Source organism: Colobus angolensis, unplaced genomic scaffold (genome assembly GCF_000951035.1).
Source record: "Colobus angolensis palliatus isolate OR3802 unplaced genomic scaffold, Cang.pa_1.0 Scaffold237, whole genome shotgun sequence".
In the NCBI taxonomy this organism is placed as follows: domain Eukaryota; kingdom Metazoa; phylum Chordata; class Mammalia; order Primates; family Cercopithecidae; genus Colobus; species Colobus angolensis.
Genome location: NW_012115566.1, coordinates 439,116 through 456,009, shown reverse-complemented (window position 1 = coordinate 456,009; position 16,894 = coordinate 439,116). Strand labels below are relative to the sequence as shown.

The 16,894-nt window shown below is 46.8% G+C and overlaps 1 protein-coding gene across 3 annotated transcripts in view; it reads right to left on the bottom strand.

The window, feature by feature from the left end:
• Nucleotides 1–1,990: 1,990 nt before the first annotated feature.
• Nucleotides 1,991–16,894, bottom strand: part of GABBR1 (gamma-aminobutyric acid (GABA) B receptor, 1) — a 31,455-nt gene continuing 16,551 nt past the window's right edge. Inside the window, exons 12-24 of one of the 3 annotated variants that reach the window (XM_011944866.1) lie at nucleotides 14,477–14,719; nucleotides 13,782–13,845; nucleotides 12,142–12,219; nucleotides 10,437–10,587; nucleotides 9,809–9,941; nucleotides 8,320–8,436; nucleotides 8,115–8,222; nucleotides 7,589–7,682; nucleotides 6,777–6,904; nucleotides 6,068–6,196; nucleotides 5,704–5,847; nucleotides 4,763–4,938; nucleotides 1,991–2,500 (exon numbers count right to left, since the gene is read on the bottom strand). In XM_011944866.1, coding sequence (XP_011800256.1) covers nucleotides 4,765–4,938; nucleotides 5,704–5,847; nucleotides 6,068–6,196; nucleotides 6,777–6,904; nucleotides 7,589–7,682; nucleotides 8,115–8,222; nucleotides 8,320–8,436; nucleotides 9,809–9,941; nucleotides 10,437–10,587; nucleotides 12,142–12,219; nucleotides 13,782–13,845; nucleotides 14,477–14,719 — 1,563 coding nt within the window. In that variant the 3' untranslated portion in view covers nucleotides 1,991–2,500; nucleotides 4,763–4,764. Of the gene's footprint in view, nucleotides 2,501–3,454; nucleotides 4,939–5,703; nucleotides 5,848–6,067; nucleotides 6,197–6,776; nucleotides 6,905–7,588; nucleotides 7,683–8,114; nucleotides 8,223–8,319; nucleotides 8,437–9,808; nucleotides 9,942–10,436; nucleotides 10,588–12,141; nucleotides 12,220–13,781; nucleotides 13,846–14,476; nucleotides 14,720–16,894 lie in introns of those variants that run through there. The other 2 variants (XM_011944865.1, XM_011944867.1) reach the window with 2 other exon arrangements.

Here is a 16,894-nt window from a genome sequence, read left to right as displayed (position 1 = left end):
CATGAAGCCTACCTTATGGTAGCTTCATGTCAAGTGATAGACTCCCTCAAGGGCAAAGTCACAGAATTATCTGCTTCAAAAGCCTGAGTGGATAAACAAAATGTTGCCTATCCAGGGTATCCTAAAATTACCAAGGACTGTGGGAGAAGCAATTGGCAGGACCATCTTCAACACTTCCCATTTTCTGCTGGGGTGAGATCACAGCTGGCTCCAAAGCGTCCAGAGGAATCTAGGGCCTGGTAAGAGGCTGCATGACAGCAAATATACAAGGCTAGGGTGTTCAGCTCAGAGGGCGGACAAAGAACTTGGTAAGATGAAATGAACACTGGCTTTGTAGCAGGCAGACCAGATGCAGCAGATTGCTTTTACCAAAGAAGCCTGCAACACACATTTGTCCCATTCCACATGTTCTCTTTACAGTGTGACTTACGCTTATCCCACCAAGAGGTGAAGCGTTTCCTCTCCTGAACCTAGGCATGGTCTTGCGACTGCTTGGACCAGTGGAATATCTCAGAAGTGATGCTACGTGACTTTCAAGGCTTTCTCAGGAAAAATAAATAAATAAATACAGCTTAAACCTGGCTGGCTCTCTACAACTGCCTCCACTTGCCTTTGGAACTGTCATTAGGTCATGAGGAATACCAGGCCACATGGAAAGGCCATGTGTAGGGGTTTCAGCTGACAGCCCTCGCTGAGGTCTCTGCCAACAGCCAACACCCCCATTAGACGCTGAGTGAAGGACCCTTCGAACGACAACAGCCACCAGATTTCTGACCTTCTAGATGCTACGGAGCTGGGTGAACCCTCCCCACTGTACCCTATCTGAATTTCTAGCCCACAAAAACCATGATAATAAATGATTATTGTTGTCTGAAGCCATTTAGGGTAACAGGTTTTGTGGCAATAGATAATAATATATGCAGTTTGAATGCTGGCTTTGCTCCTTAGTAGCTCTGTGACCCCAGAAAATGAACACACAATTCCCTCGCTTTTAGAGTTGTCCTTCACACCAGAGCTAATGGTTGTGAGATGCCTGACACTCCTGGTTGCTCTCTTAAGTGATCTCATTTATTTGTTTTTCTGCTCACTGGTCATCTTCCCATGTTGAGAAGGTACAACCCTTGAAAGCCATCTTACTCCCCATTTTGCCTCAGTGCCAAGCAAAGCACCTGCCACAGCAACTCACCATCAACACTTGTTGAAGATAACCCAACTAACGTAGCAACCAAGTGCACACAAAATGCTCTCCACTGGTAGACAACCAACAGGAAGGCAGGGAGGCAACAGGCTAAGTCAGGGAAAAGCAGGGGACATGGAAGCCTGCAGGCAGTCTACATTCCAGGACATTCCAAAGTCAGAAAGTGATCTGAACCCTACCCTGACTAAGGCAGGGCTGGAAATGCAAAGCGTGCCTCACAGAGCCCAGGGAGCAAGTCCTCCCAGAACTGCCAAGTGGTAGCCTCTCCACCTGGCAACACATCTCCTTTGCGCCTCTTGGGGTACAATTATACATTAATTAAATATCATTGAGTGTGTGTGTATATATATATGTGTGTGTGTATATATATATATCTATCTCATTGTAATTATATATAATAATACATTAATAATTAGTATTAGTACTAATCAATAGCACCTTTCTCCCTGAAAAGACACTTTCAAAAATGAATACATGAAGTCTGATTGTAGATGAGCATTGACAGATGTACATTTGCAACTGATCTTAATCATCAGGAACATTAACTGTGAACTCAAACAAGCAGTTATCTCAAAATTGTTTTTCTTATTAGTAGGAGGCCTGTATGAAAAACAGTGCTCAGTCATGTTTTAAATTTGGCCAGTAACAATCCTACAAGTTCTCTTCTAAGTATCTTTATAATATCCTCAATCTCACTCCTTCCCACCCCTTTGCACTGGGCACTCTGCTAGTCCCACCATCTGGCTTGAGACTCCTGCACTCCTGCTAGCAGAGTGTCTGGCTCACCTTTGGCCCCAATAGAACTGTTCACCCTTTGTTTATAATTTACAGCCCACCTAAGTTCAATGCAAGTTTGAGATGATAATTTGGGTCTTTTAGGTTCTACCCATGACTGTTCTACAGCTCCTGCTACTGTTTCTTCTTTTTTTTTTTTTTTTTGAGATGGAGTTTCACTTTGTTGCCCAGGCTGGAGTGCAGTGGCACAAACTCACTGCAATCTCTGTCTCCTGGGTTCAAGCAATTATCTGTCTCAGCCTCTGGAGCAACTGGGATTACAGGCGCCCACCATCACACCCAGCTAATTTCTGTATTTTTAGTAGAGACAGGGTTTCACCATCTCGACCAGGCTGGTCTTGAACTCCTGACCTGGTGATCCACCCACCTCGGCCTCCCAAAGTGCTGGGATTACAGGCGTGAGCCACCGCGCCCAGCCTCCTGCTGTTCTGATACCAACTATTCATTTTCCACACTGCAGGCTTATCTACTCCATTGGCTTCTTCTCTTTTCCTAGAGGATATTCCACTGTGGGAAGAAGAGAGACTCACATTAAGTCCAACTGGTCCCAGGTGGATAATCACAGTGGAACGTTTTTCAAGTACTGGTCTAAGATTCAATCAGCTCGTGCTTTAGTGGAAGTTCAGAAATTGGCACTTAACTGGTCAATGAATGACAGGGGCCCATCCAACCCTTGCAGCTCTCTTACAAAAATCTGAGAATCATTTAAAAAATCAGTGCCAAAGTAAAAGAAAAGTTGAGCTTCAAAAAAGCACTCTCCAAGACGACACAAAAAATGTTTAAAGTCTCAGGCAAGTGTTTTGGCCCTTGCCCATTCAAAATTTTTTTCATTTCGATAGCAAATTATTTCCAAAATGCTCAGAGTTCCTAGACAAAGATGTTTAAGGTTGGAAGCACTCAGTGGCCATCTCATCCATTACCTTCCAGCAGTCATCATTCTTTTACTGTTCTTAGTTCCTGGGAAGGAGCGTCCCTAGAGGGGATGCTTAGGCACTTGCTCCAGGCTCCCAATTCATGCCCACTACTGTCGAGGAACTCATTAAGCAGCAGGGACAGAGGCTAACATTCATGCAACATATACCATGGCCCAAGGGCCATCCTAGGCACCTGAATGTGCAATTTATATAGTCTTTGTACCCAACATATAGAGGAATGTATTATTATTGTTATTCTCATTTTTATAGATGAGGACATGGGGAATAGAGACTAAGAAAATGTTTGCATGTGGTTGGATCTGATGCCCTGGCAGTCTGACTCCAGAGCCCACACTTTTAACCAGTGGTGTCCTCACTCACTAATCTCAGACTTAATCATGTCCTGCTTTATTCTGCTAAGCCCTCAATGGATCAATAAAATATCTCTTTTCACCCTCTGCTTCAAAGCCTTTTCATGAACTTGGAGTCCTCTGAGCCTTCCTTCTTGGATTGAAGCCCATTCTGTTCACAGGAAGAGTGCAAGGTGCCGAGCCACACTGTTCACTGGTTTATTGAGATTCGGGGAGATCCTTCCCCAAGAGACACCACAGTGTGAAAGGGACGCCACCTCCCGCCCCGTAGGTCCATCTGTCTATCCCAACAGTCAAGGGTGCCTTCCTTTAGTCAGGATTCTCATCAACTATCCACTGGAAGCAGCTCTCCAAACCTGCCCCCACTTATTTTTCCTTAATTACCCTCAGAAAAAAAAAACCACAAAACAAAAGGGAGCAGTCTTGGGAGAAGATGATTGTGAGTGTAGACTGAGGGTGGTACATGAATGCAATGGAAAAGGGGGGAGTCTGAGCAGAAATGGAGATTCTGCGATGAGGAGAGGGTGTGGATGGCCCCACCAGACAAGAGTTGGGGAAAAGTGCATAACAATGTGCAGGGTAGGGTGCATATGGCTCTGTTAGAAGAATACCATGATTTAAGGGAAGAAGGTACACAAGGTACATGGAGGGTACTCAGGGAAAGTACATGGATGTGTGCAAACAGGAAAGACATGACTCAGCATGCTAGACAAATTGCACATGCCTACCCAAACACGCTCAAGGGCAGACCCATAACCGTGAGTGGGGCACACGTAGCTGTGAATGCAGGGTGCCTGAGAGCACATGTGACTGAACATGAAGAAAGCACATGAGAAAAACGCAGTGCACACGAGCGTGTTCAGTGGGCACACGCAGGAGAGGGGAGGATGCATGTGTGCTAAGCGTGAGTGCACAAAGAGCAGAGGCAAGGAGCATGTGAGCCTTGGTGAAAAGAATGAGCCCCCAAAGGAAGTAAAATTCAGGGGGAGACAAATGTGAGAAAGTGTGGAAGGGCAAGTAAGATGGAAAGAGATTATGACAGTGGAGAAAAGGAGAGGCCCCTTTGGGGTGGAAAGAGCACTTGTGGGGAGACCTCTGCTGGACAGGAACAGAGCACAAAGGCAGAGGAGCTGCAGGGGTTGCCGTGGTAACTAGAAGAGGGTGTTGCATGGGAAGAGAAAGATGCAGTGAGGCTGCTGAGGAGGCAGCGCGTGAACAGTGAGCAGCTTCAAGCCAGGTACGAACTAAATTGTGAAGAGGTGATACAAAATTACATGAAGCAGTAAGAGAGAAAAAGGTCTGTTTCCCAGAGGTATGAGAGACCCAAATCAGCCCAGGACTCACAGAGGGACATGTATTTACAAGAGATGAGATTGGATAGCATGTTCTTCCCAGCTGGGGATGGGGACCCCCTGCTTCCTGAGTCCCCTGGCCTTCCTGTCTCCCTTTCCCACCCGCTACTGGCCTGTCCTCCCTCACCCTGCCCTCACTTATAAAGCAAATGCACTCGACTCCCATCACAGCTAAGCCGGTCGGGGGGCTCAGGGGGTCCCCTGGGCAGGCCCCCAGAGGGGTCTGGGGGTGTTGGCGGGTGGCGCCGGGAGCGGAGCTGCTGCCGAGACTGGAGTTGATGGCGCAGTTCAGAGACACGCTCCTCTTTCTGGAGGAAGAAGCACAATTGGGAGAGTAGGAGAAGAGGAGGTGATGAAGGGGTGGGGAGGAGGGAAAGAGAGGAAGGCACAGAAAAATGTAGCGGGGAGGACATAGGGTAAGTGGACAGAAGAAATTAAAAGGAGAAATCAAAATAGAACAAGAAAAGCCAGAGAACATAATGGGGATACCAATAAAAAAATGAGATCAGGGAAATAAGAGAGAATTTAAAAACAAAAGGAAAAAGTGCGGAAGGAGAGAAAAGTCAGTGCACAGAGCTTCCAATAAATCAGAGAGATTTGTGTCAACCCAGTTGGAACATCCCTCTCTTTGGCATTGCACCAGCCCCTAATGACAGCCTGGGGCACAGTGAACGCCTGCCCAGGTCCTTTATGCTGGGGCTGCATGCGCCACCCAGCTGCTGTGAGTGTTGACTACTAGAGGCTCACTGCTGCCTCTCCTCAGTTGCCACCACAGCCAACAGCCATCCTCTTGCCTTAAGGAGGCTGAGTCAACCACATAGCTCCCACTCCAGGGCCCCTCCACCTGTCAGGCCAACACTGGATTTTGCCTGAGACAGAATCTTGCTCAGCCCTTTCCCCTCCCCTATCCTGCTCCACTCAATTCTTACAGGTTGTTCTCCTAGGACCCTCCCTCCATGAACCAAGAACATCTGACCCTGTACCTCAGGCTTGGCTTCAGACAACCCGAGCTAAGACACAAGCCTCTTGGACCCCACCACTCCAACACCCCACCCTGACACCCACCCCCGCACCTCAGCAATGATCTTTTCCAGTTCGCGGTTCTCCTTCTCCAACAGCCGGGACTTCTCCTCCTCGTTGTTGTTGGTCGATGACCCTGTCTTCATGGTGTCCTGCGCCTCCGACTGCCATTCCCCTCGGGTGATCAGCCTGCGCATCTGGGGGCAAATGTTTGGGTGTGGGGTGGCCCAGCAGGGACTGTACTAGTGAATGGCTGATGGAAAGTTGGAGGTGGAAAGAATGCTGATAAGAGAGTTGGGCCCAAACAAGGGGAGTGAGAGGAGGGTGAATGGAAGGGCAGAGAAACTCAGTACTGTAGGAAGGCGGGAGGGAGGGAACATGGGACTAAAGAGGGTGAGAGAAAAAATAGAACCTCACCTTGGGCACAAAGAGCACAACAAGAGTAATATAGGAGGAGAAAACTATGGCAAGAGAGGCAAAGGCAAAGGCTGCATCCTGCTGGCTGGACAGAATCATGGTGACAGGAGCGGTGATGAGGCACAGGACCTAGAGGGAAAGACACATCGAGGGAGTCTCAGGTCTGCAGGCTCAGACAAGATCCAGAGTTTACTCCCCATGGGAGGGAGCCTATGCAGACAGCTTCCTGGTGAACTTTCCCTTTGAAAAGGATCCAAATTCAGGATCATCCTGAAATACAGATTGAGAAAAATCTCAAACTGTCCCAAACCAGTTTTCACTCTTGGTTGACCACTCCCCTCAAGGCAGGAACTCCCAGGATCTCTATGCACACATTCCAGGTCCTCCAGAGTCGGTCCCTGGTAGGAAATGTCAACAGAGTCCAGTCCATCAACCACAGACAAGCAATTTAACTTCTCTGTGTTTCTGTTTCCTCACCTATAAAGTGGGGATACTAATATCTACTTCATTGGGTAGCTGTAAGATTAATGATACAATGTCTACAGTGAGCTTAGTAAACTGTAAAGTGCTTTGTAAACCCGAAGAATTAACAAACTTTTTAAGACTCCTAAGCAACCGATCTCAGATCTAGCATTGATTCTTCCTAGTTCATCACATCTGGGCTGCAGTGGTCAGCCCACAGGGTCGATGCCAGGGGGTCAATGCTCACGGCCACATTGTAGATAGCCATGCCTACAGCCCGGTGGTCATTGATCTTCTCAGTGGACACACTCTTGGTCTCATAAGCAAGGAAGATTCCCAGCAGCAGCAGCAGTCCCTTGTAACCGTAGAAAATGCCTAGAATGGCAGGATAGGGTCACTTGAGCAACAAGGACCACAATGCTCCTCACTCAATCCCCATCCCCTCTCTGCCCTTCACCTACTCTGCAATGGAAAAGGGGCCCTCCTCTCCAATCCAGCCCCTCTGACCTAGCATACCTCACCCTGTATCCCCCACCCTCTATGTCCACCCAACTTGCCCAGACCTCGTCACTTTTTCATGGGATTCACACAGGAAGGCAATGGTGGCGAGCTGCTGTCAGTCAGGCAAGAGCTTGCTGAATATCTAGAAATAGGCCAGTCTGGGCCACACATGCCTCACCCTTACCCTCCAGGGGGGAAGGTGGTTTTCCAGGCAGAGGGTAGGTTTGCCATTTGTGACCACGAAACGAACAATGTTAATAAGGCTAAGGGGGATCTAGAAGATAATGTCGGGTCTGGAGGTGAATTACCCTCACTTATCCCTCTGCTGAACACAAGTTCTTCATCCGTGCTTTGGGCCCTAAGCTCCTCATAGCAAAAGAGCAACTCTCCCCTATTCTCAGAAAAGATTAGTGCAATAACAAAGAGTAGGGTATTCAAACTGGGTTGAGAAGCTCTCTACCTCCTCTTCCAAAGACCCCTCTCCCTCCAAGTCCTCTGCCCTTGCCTTCCCTCTTGCCTTTGTGTATCCCTGCCCTCCTTTGCCCACATCCCACACACCAAGCCATGTATTCATCTTCCTGGAGCTGCAATGCTCCAGCTGAGGCAGAATAGAGACGTCGATATCTTCCTTTGGTTCCTCCTTGGCAAATGTCTAGGGGAGAAACAAGGTCACAAGAAAGATGGTTGCCAGCCTCCCCTCCTCTCCTCAATGCTTCTCTGGCTTCCAGCTGTTCTCCTATGAGACCCTCAATGCTGATGCCAAATCTCACTCCAGGCCTGAGAATGTTCTCCTGAACCCTTGCAGGTGCTTGTTCCCCACTTTCCCTGATGCCTGGAAGTTCTACACACCCTTCCCAGATCCCCACCCCTTCCTTTCTTCAGCTATCTGGAGGAATCTTTCTTTCTTCAGAATCTGGAGGCCTATGAGGGGCTCCTTCTAGGAAGGAAAGGAAGAGCTTCCGATATGAGGAAGGCACTCTCACCAAGTAGCTTCATCCCTCAAGACCACACACAACCCCTGGGCCCTGATGGCCACTAAGCCCTGCTCATTCTCCCGACCACAGCACCTCCTCTCCAGCGGTACCTCAATGGTTCGATGCAAAGGGTCCACAATCTGCCAGATGGCGAGAGTGAGGACATCCATGCCCACCAGCAGGCCCACTGTGGCATATAGCTTCCAGGGTTCCAGAGTCTGGATAAATATGTGGGGAGAACAGGCACATTAGGCGAAAATGCTCTGTGCCCCAGGAGCCAAGGATCAGGGGGCTAAGGTTTGGGCAGCAACTCACCTTTCTCCACTCCTTCTTTTCTTCCTTCTTTGTGAAGACCGTGTGGACCCACCAAATCTTGGTGAACATGGAGCCATAGCCCAGACTAAAGCCCAGGCCCAGGAGCCAGAGGCGGGCCTAGAAAAGAAGAGAGGGCACAGGCAGAATAGGGTAGGGTAGTAGCAGGGACTGCAGTAAGGATGGGCAGAACCCTAAGGGAGTGTGGGCAGGGAGCACATGGTAACACAGGGAGGATGGGAAAATGTTAACAGGATGGGGAGTGGCAGGGAGAGGGCAGTCTCCCCACCTTGAACAGTTCCTCCCATCCACCCTCTACTTCCACACCACCAAGGTGATCTTGCTAAAACCTCCTGGCTTTAGTGGCCAAAATCCTCCACCCACTCCCCAGTATCTATAAGTTACAGCCTGAACACTTCTGGATGTGACACAGACCCTTCACAACATGCTCCCACCCACCTGTCCAGCTAGGCTCATCTCCCAGCCCTGCATCTACCCCACGCTCCAGCCATGCTGAACTACCCACTTTCTCTTCATCTACTCTCTTTTAAGTATTTTCTAGCCACACGATGCTCCCTACGCCCCTGAAGTAGCCTTCCTTTATTTCTCTAGCTGATAAAATCCTATTTGTCCTTCAGTATTCAAATGCACCTCTTCACGGAGGTCCACCCAATTATGCCAACAGTGAGCTGCATTCCCTTCTTTGCCGCCAAAGCACTCTGTGCAGATCTCTACTCTGGAACCTCTCCTACTGCACTGCAGCTAATTGTCTGCTTCTCCAGCTGCACTCTGGCCTCACTGGGAACAGAGGATTCCTGATGAATTGCATGTGCATGTGCATGGAAATGCCATGTGCACAGATGTATGATCAGGACAGCACAGAGCAGAGGAAAAAGAGAGAGCAAGGAGAGGCAGGCAGATCAGGAGAAAGAGTGGGTGTTTCCACCACTGCAACAGAGAACCACTCAGCTATCACTGTTGAAGCTGGCTTCTCCCCACAGCGCTAGAACTTTCCATGTACCAACAGTCCCAGAGCCCCTCCTCCCTGTGTGGCAGTGGTCCCTTCCCCCCAACTCTCTCTGCTGTCTGTTTTGATCTCTGCTTCCATCCTTCCAAACCCAACAGAGGCTCCCAAGGAAAGTCCACAGTTCTGATTCTCAGCCCCCATACCACAGACAAGCAACCATTGTTCAGGAGACCTTTGAGCAAATCCCCTTCCTTTGCCTTCAATGGCTCCCTCCTCTTCTCTGCAAGACCTGCCATGGCAACCTTGGAACTGACAAGTGAACTACAGAATGAAAATGGCCTGCAGGCACAGAAAGAAGGGACAGAGCCAAACAGAGACCAGAGGGGTGATGCTAGAAGGAAAGAACAGGGACAAGAGTCAGGGAAAGCTGAGGAGTAAAGGCAGAGAACCATAAACCATGGAAGGCGCTCCTGAGACGGGTGGGAGAGCCACATTCTGTGAGGAATTTGCCCACCACCTCCTCACCTGGCAGACGAAAGGGAACTGGTTCCTTCCAATGTGGTAACCATCCAGCCCCAGGGGGAAGACAGCAGCTAATGCCAGTGAGCAGCCCACAGCAGTCAGGTTGTTCAGGTTGGGCTGTGAGTTCTGGATATAACTAGGGCAGAGGTGGAGAGGGTGACAGGGAGAGATAATTACCCCTCTTCTCCAGGGAGGCTGAGCTCTCCAAATACCATGCAACGGCATGACCCTAATTTCAGGGCCAGGGGCTAAAGGAAGACAGGATTGGAGAAGACAGTGGAGCCTTGAGAGGCAAAGCAATGCAGTCATGGGGCTGAAGATGGAGTTGCAGAGGGCTTCCCAAGCACAGGCTCCCACTAGAATACAGGCTATCTATGTAGAGTCCAAGACTGTGAGACCTGGCCCCAAAGGTTGTTTTTATCTCTTCTTTTCTTTTTCCTTCCAGTTAGCTACTTTGAAGTAGGAGTGGGGGTTATATCTGGTTTGCCTGTTTTCATTCTTAACAAGTCAGAATGAACAACTCCACGATACATGGCCATGCGAGTTACACAGGTTTCATTCTCATCCTGTCCAGGAACATGATCAGTATCTCAGAGAGGCAGACAAGGAAAACATCAGAAGAGAAACTTACCGGACATGTGAGTTGTAGATGTTAAAGGACAGACAGACAACAGCTAGGACAATGCCCAGGCTGGAGAGAACCGAGACGGAGATAAAGAGTTTCTGTGACAGGAAGCGGAATGTCTTGATGACCAGGGTCTGGTCAGCTGGGGGGGACCCTCCTGCATGGCACAGGGGAGGAGGAGGGGAAGGGAAAAGAGAAGGGAAGGAGGACAAAGGAATGAAGACGGGATAGGAGAAAAGGGCAAAGAACTAGATTGCTGACAGACTTCAGTCATTGGCTGGGGACATGAGGCCCTAACTGCACTGAACAGAGGTTACTGCAGGCAGAATGCTCAGTGCCACTGGGGCCGTTAGGAAGCAACCAGAAACGAGATGAGAAGATGGAGTGAATGGTCTGTCCATAGGTTGGGAAATGCTGAGGCATGTCACCAAAGTTGTAGTCTTTGTTTTTGTTTGTTCTTTAAGTTTTTCTGTCTTTCTTACAGCAAAGGAAAATGGGAAGAGAAAGAAGGGGATAACTAAAAAATGTTATAAAGTCTCTTATAACCCAAATCAAAGTTTCAAATGACAATTATTGAATCATAAAGCTAAAAAGGCCTTGAAGTATCTAGTGTGGACACCTAATCTTAAGACAAAAAAAAAAAAAAGAAGGAAAACTAATCTGAAATTTTAATCCTGGCAGGGTGATAGTCCCAAAGATGTTTTCCAGTTATTATTATGGGTTCAAATTTGTCAGAGTTCACCAAAAAAACTAATTTCAATTTGCTTAGTTTTTTTTTTAAGAATAATTTAGGCCATGCAGCATTTATAGCAACTCAGAACACTGTCCTAAATTCAAATTGTAAAAAAAAAAAAAAAAAAAAAAGGGCAAAACTCCAGCAGTGCTGGGAATGACTAGATTTCCACTGGGCAGGGCAGATGGCAGCCGTCTTCAATGGCTGGGCCTCCCCTTCATTCTCAAGGAGCCTTTCTTTTATCAGTAGGTCCTTCCTTTTGTCCCCCTTCAGTTTCTCTCCTATGTCCTATCATTTAGGCCAAACACACAAAGAATAACTGCTTACTTTCCCTCTTTAAAAAGTATATTTTGAGGGATGAAGTACTACCTATTAGGTCTATTAGGTACAATGTACACTATTTGGGTGACAGGCGCACTAAACACCCAGACTTCACCACTATGCAATATATTCATGTAACACAACTGCACGTGTACCTCTAAAATTACATAAAAATAGGAAAATTTTTAAAAATGCATATAAAAATAACAAGCACATTTTGGCAGATGACAATTACATGAGGTTTTCCCTCCTCCTCCATAGTTTAAGCAACCATTAAACTAAAGAGACAGACAAAGAGACAGCTCTGGGCTTGAAGTAGCTGGTTCAAATATATCAAGACACCAGGACATCTGGGAAGCCCAAATGGAGTTTCCATTTCCCGCCCTCTGCCCACCCCCTGCCTCTAATCCCCAGTTACCCCAGCAATGTACTATTAAAAATAGTATAACCACCGCCTATTCCCTCTCCAAATACGCCAGTCTCCCCTACCCACGCCTTAGGGGTTGTATTCACTCTCACTTAACCCTTTCTCCTAGCCCAGCTGCCAGCCACATACCAACCTAATAGTCTCCACCATTCCATCCTCACTCAAAGGCATGACTTTTTCCCTTGATTGTCCAGAGGGGCTGAAGGAAAATACAAACAAGATCCACTCACCAATCCACTTATCTGTTTTGGACCAGGAAAGATCATCCTTTGTGCTGTCATAGTAGCCAATCTTCTTGTAGCTGCCACCTGGGCAGACGACAATAAAAGGAGTGACCACAGGGAGCCAAAGAGCTGATCCTAGGCATTTTCAACCTCCCACTTCCCTAGAGCTTTGCATGGCTGTATCTGATTTTATTTTCACCTGAGGCCCTAAAGGATGCTTGAAAGGACCTACGAGTTGCTTGAATCAGCAACATGACTTAAAAGCAATATAAGGTGGTTCCTAAGGCAACTCAAATAAATAAGAATATCTATGTTTAAAAGTCTTCAGTGAGGAGGCTCCACAACATGTCTGCCACCTATTCCATTCCTCACACCTCTCTCGGTGAGATGTCTCTCACTTTGATTTTGGCTTCTAAAGCTTTACACATATTTCTGCTTATTCTTCCTCTCATGATGGGCAGGCTCTATTTTCCCAGTGGCTTTCATTTTAATTTTAGAACATTCTCTTCCGTTGGCTTGGGTTTTAATTCCTTGGATAAGTTATATCTGCCTCTTAAAGCGCCATTGAGTAAAATTTGGTCACTTCTAAGATTTCTGTTCCAGAACTGTTTCCGTTACCATAACTTTTCCTTCGAAAGCCAACTCACACTCCTTTCACCATGGCTGAAGTCCACTTCCTCTTGTCCTGGATACAAAGAGAAGCTGAGAGGATGTGGAGGTGGGGAGAAAGGAAGAAAGAAACTTTTCACAGGAGGCCAAGAAATAGCTCTCTTGGCCATGCCGTAAAAGACTGAGAGCCGGGTAGAGCAGAAAAATTAACTCCTAGAAGTTCTGCAAATACCTATGTGTGCTAAGTTTCAAGAAAATACAATCTACAAAAGCCAAGCTATATACACACTGAAGATAAATTAGAAATGATAGTTTACACATCAAGGAAATTTGGCGGATTCCCTTAAAAAAAGGTAGCAGTTCTCCTAGATTCAGCTTTCTTGAGTCTAACTGACAGGTCATCAACCTCTCAACCCAAGCCACTCAAGGGGAAATTTGTGAAATTAATGGAAGCCACTGGGAAAGAGAGTAGCTGTTTTTAATTTACACGCCTCTTTTCTTTACCTTTTTCTTTGAGACAGAGTCTCACTCTGTCACCCAGGCTGGAGTGCAGTGGCATGATCTCAGCTCACTGCAACCTCTGCCTCCTGGGATCAAGTGATTCTCCTGCCTCAGTCTCCCAAGTAGCTGGGACTACAAGTGCCTACCACCACACACAGATAATTTTTTTTTTTTGTATTTTTGGTAAAGACAGGGTTTCACCATGTTGGTCAGGTTGGTCTCAAACTCCTGACCTCGTGATCTGCCCGCCTTGGCCTCCCAAAAGTGCTGGGATTATAGGGATGAGCCACCACACCCAGCCTATACACCTCTTTTCGAGAGCAAAACCAGTGCAACTCAAAGACATCAATCTTCTTGTAGCTAAGCTTTTTATTATTATTATTTACAAGCTTGATGAACAGGGTTAAAAGAAAAGGGCAGAACTGGGGAGGTGCCAGGGCAATCTTGTGATGTCTGTGATATTCTTCCCCAGGTGGCATCCCAGCCCAGCCCCAGCCGGGACCCCATGTCCAGTCCCCTCCTTCCCCAGTACTCACCCTGCAGCTGCTCGATAAGCGTCCATGCCATCCGAGAGCCACTGGCATCAAACACCACATGGCCCTGACGGAAGGAACATGTGGAGGAAGGCAAAGGGGATAAAAGCAGGAGTGAAAGAGAACATCAGGGACTCTTTAAATCCTTCTGTTTTTGATGTAATTGAGCCTCTGAATGAATGCTATTTATGGCATTTGCCTGCATATAGGACATACCCCAGATGCCCATACCCTAGATTTTAGAAACATTATTCTTTGGAGAAGGAGCTTCACTCATGAGATTTGAATGGGAAAAAATCCCCAGACAGAACACCAGCAGGCTTCTGGTTGTGTGGCCTAAGCAAGTCAGCAAATCTCTCTGGAAACTAATCTTTTCATTTTAAAAGGAATAAGAAGATGACCTTTCAGACTGTTTTGTCTTTCAAAATCCTACAGTTCTCATCTGACTCATGAATACTCGGACTAGTTTGAAAAGAAATGAGGGGAGGGGTTTAAAAAAATGGAATACATCCTTTTTTCCCTCCAGTCTTTGATGGGTTTTTCGAATTTGAAGATCCCTACTTCTCTGGTCAGAGACTGATTATTGCAAAGAAGTAACTAAGAAAAACAGAGAATGCATGTTTGTAGAAGGTGCTTCTCGGGAGTCTCTCTTGAGATTGGGAAGACAGGGGAGTATAAAGGAAGTTGTTGTAACTCACAGAGACACCCTCAAAGGACGAGGAGTTCATTGCCCGGTAGATTTGGTCGGTAATGGTCTGGTTGTTGTAGTTGAAGTCCTCCAGGCGCACGCCAGAACGGCCGCCTCCTCCAGATGTCTTGTTCAGGGCCAATGCCAAGGCCCAGATGGCATCATAGGCCAGCGGTGCCTCCTGGAAACCTCCTGTCTCCTCAGGGTGTCTTTTCAGTCGCTTGGTTAGTTTCTCCACAAATTCCTGGGATGTCTTGGGAGGAAAAAATCATGAGGAAAGAACTGAAATGTGTGTGGGTGTGGGGGAAGGGGTGCAATCCAATTCTGGCTCAAACACTTCTACTTGAATGGATGGTTTGTGTTACTGTTGTCAGATTGGGCATATGTACATTCAAAATCTTTAACTATACCCATGTGTCTGCCTTAGATCGGAAGCTACTAGACTAGAGCAGGGATTAGCTGTGTCCGGTGGTCTTAGTGTGTATAGTTGCTAGCTCAGAACTGCAAACAGAGAAGTTTGACAAATAAACACTCTGGATAATGAGTGGCAAAGGATGGAAGGTAGAGCTAGAGTAAAGGGGGAGACATGGATATTCCAATGAAGAGTTGTGACATTGATGTTCTCTGATCCTTCTGACTTTCTTCATAGAGTTAACCCAGGATCTAACAGCTCCTACAATTCTGAAAGATTCTAGAAAAGGTGATAGCACAGTCTTCTCACTCTGCTTGCCAACCAGGAGGAATTTTCTTCAGCGTGCTAACTTCTTGCCATTCTTGTGTGCTTTCAGTTCACTTCCTCTTAGAGGGCTTTCGGAAGACTGAAAACTACAGAAATATCCTTCACATTTTTGAAGTCCATTACTCAATCCTACCCACACCCCTCCTAACACTCAACCTTCTTTTTCCAAGAAAGCTAAAAAGAATTATAGTTCCTTTAACTCTCTCATGAACTGGGTCAAGAGACCAGACTTCATATACCTTGCAGTAACTTGTTTGGCTAAATAACTGTAGGTAAATTATTTAACCTCTTGGAACTACATTCTACATACTGGAGAAAATCACATCACTCCTTCCTTACCTCACAGAAACCATACAAGGAAAAGTTTAGCAACTACTTCTTGGGAAACCACAAGTAACACACAGGGGACCACACAAATAATTGTTTGGGTTTGGAATGTATTAACACATACACTAATGAAAGAATAAATAGATGAATGAAGAATAAATAAATAACTTTGTTCCTCATGCCTTGCTCACTTTTTCTCCAACTTTCTAGAGAGATGGAGAAGTGAGATATGCAAAGGGCACAGGCAGTGTAGAGCAGTGGCTACTACATTGGGATTTGAAGCAGCCTGGGCTTTGAAGATGCCTGGGTTCTACCCTTGAGGACAAGATCAAATCCCATCCCTTTCTTAATCATCAGCATCTAGCACTGTGCCCAACCGTAATGAAGTCACAATAAATGTCCATTGGATAAGGCCAGTGAAAATACTCTGTAAAGTATTTAACAGTATATATACACATCATTATACATTTGTCCAAAGCCACAGAATATATAACACCAAGGGTGAACTCTAATGTAAACTATGGACTTTGGGTGATTATGATGTATCAATGTTGGTTCATCAGTTGTAACAAATGTACCTCTCTAGTGGAGGATGTTGACAATGTGGAAGGCTACGCATGTGGGGAGTATATGGGAAGTCTCTGTACCTTCACCTCAATTCTGCTGTGAAACTAAAACTGCTTTTTTTTTGAGAGGGAGTCTCGCTCTGTGGCCCAGGCTGGAGTGCAGTGGCCGGATCTCAGCTCCCTGTAAGCTCCGCCTCCCGGGTTTACGCCATTCTCCTGCCTCAGCCTCCAGAGTAACTGGGACTACAGGCGCCTGCCACATCGCCCGGCTAGGTTTTTTTTTTTTTTGTATTTTTTTAGTAGAGACAGGTTTTCACCGTGTTAGCCAGGATGCTCTCGATCTCCTTACCTCGTGATCCGCCCGTCTCGGCCTCCCAAAGTGCTGGGATTACAGGCTTGAGCCACTGCGCCCGGCGAAACTAAAACTGCTTTAAAAAAAAAAAAAATGCCAGGCACAGTGGCTCGTGCCTATAATCCTAGCACTTTAGGAGGCCGAGGTGGGCAGACTGCCTGAGCTCAGCAGTTCAAGACCAGCTGGGCAACATGGTGAAACCCCATCTCTACCAAAATACAAAAAATTAGCTGGGTATGGTGGTGTGCACTTGTAGTCCCAACTACTCAGTAGGCTGAGGGCTGAGGCTAGAGAATCACTTCAATTCAGGAAGTGGAGGTTACAGTGAGCTGAGATGATGCCACCGCACTCCAGCCTGAGCAACAGAGCAAGGCTCTGTCTTTGAAAAAAAAAAAAAATTTTATTTTAAAAAGGCTTTATAAAAAACAAGTCAGGCTGGGCACA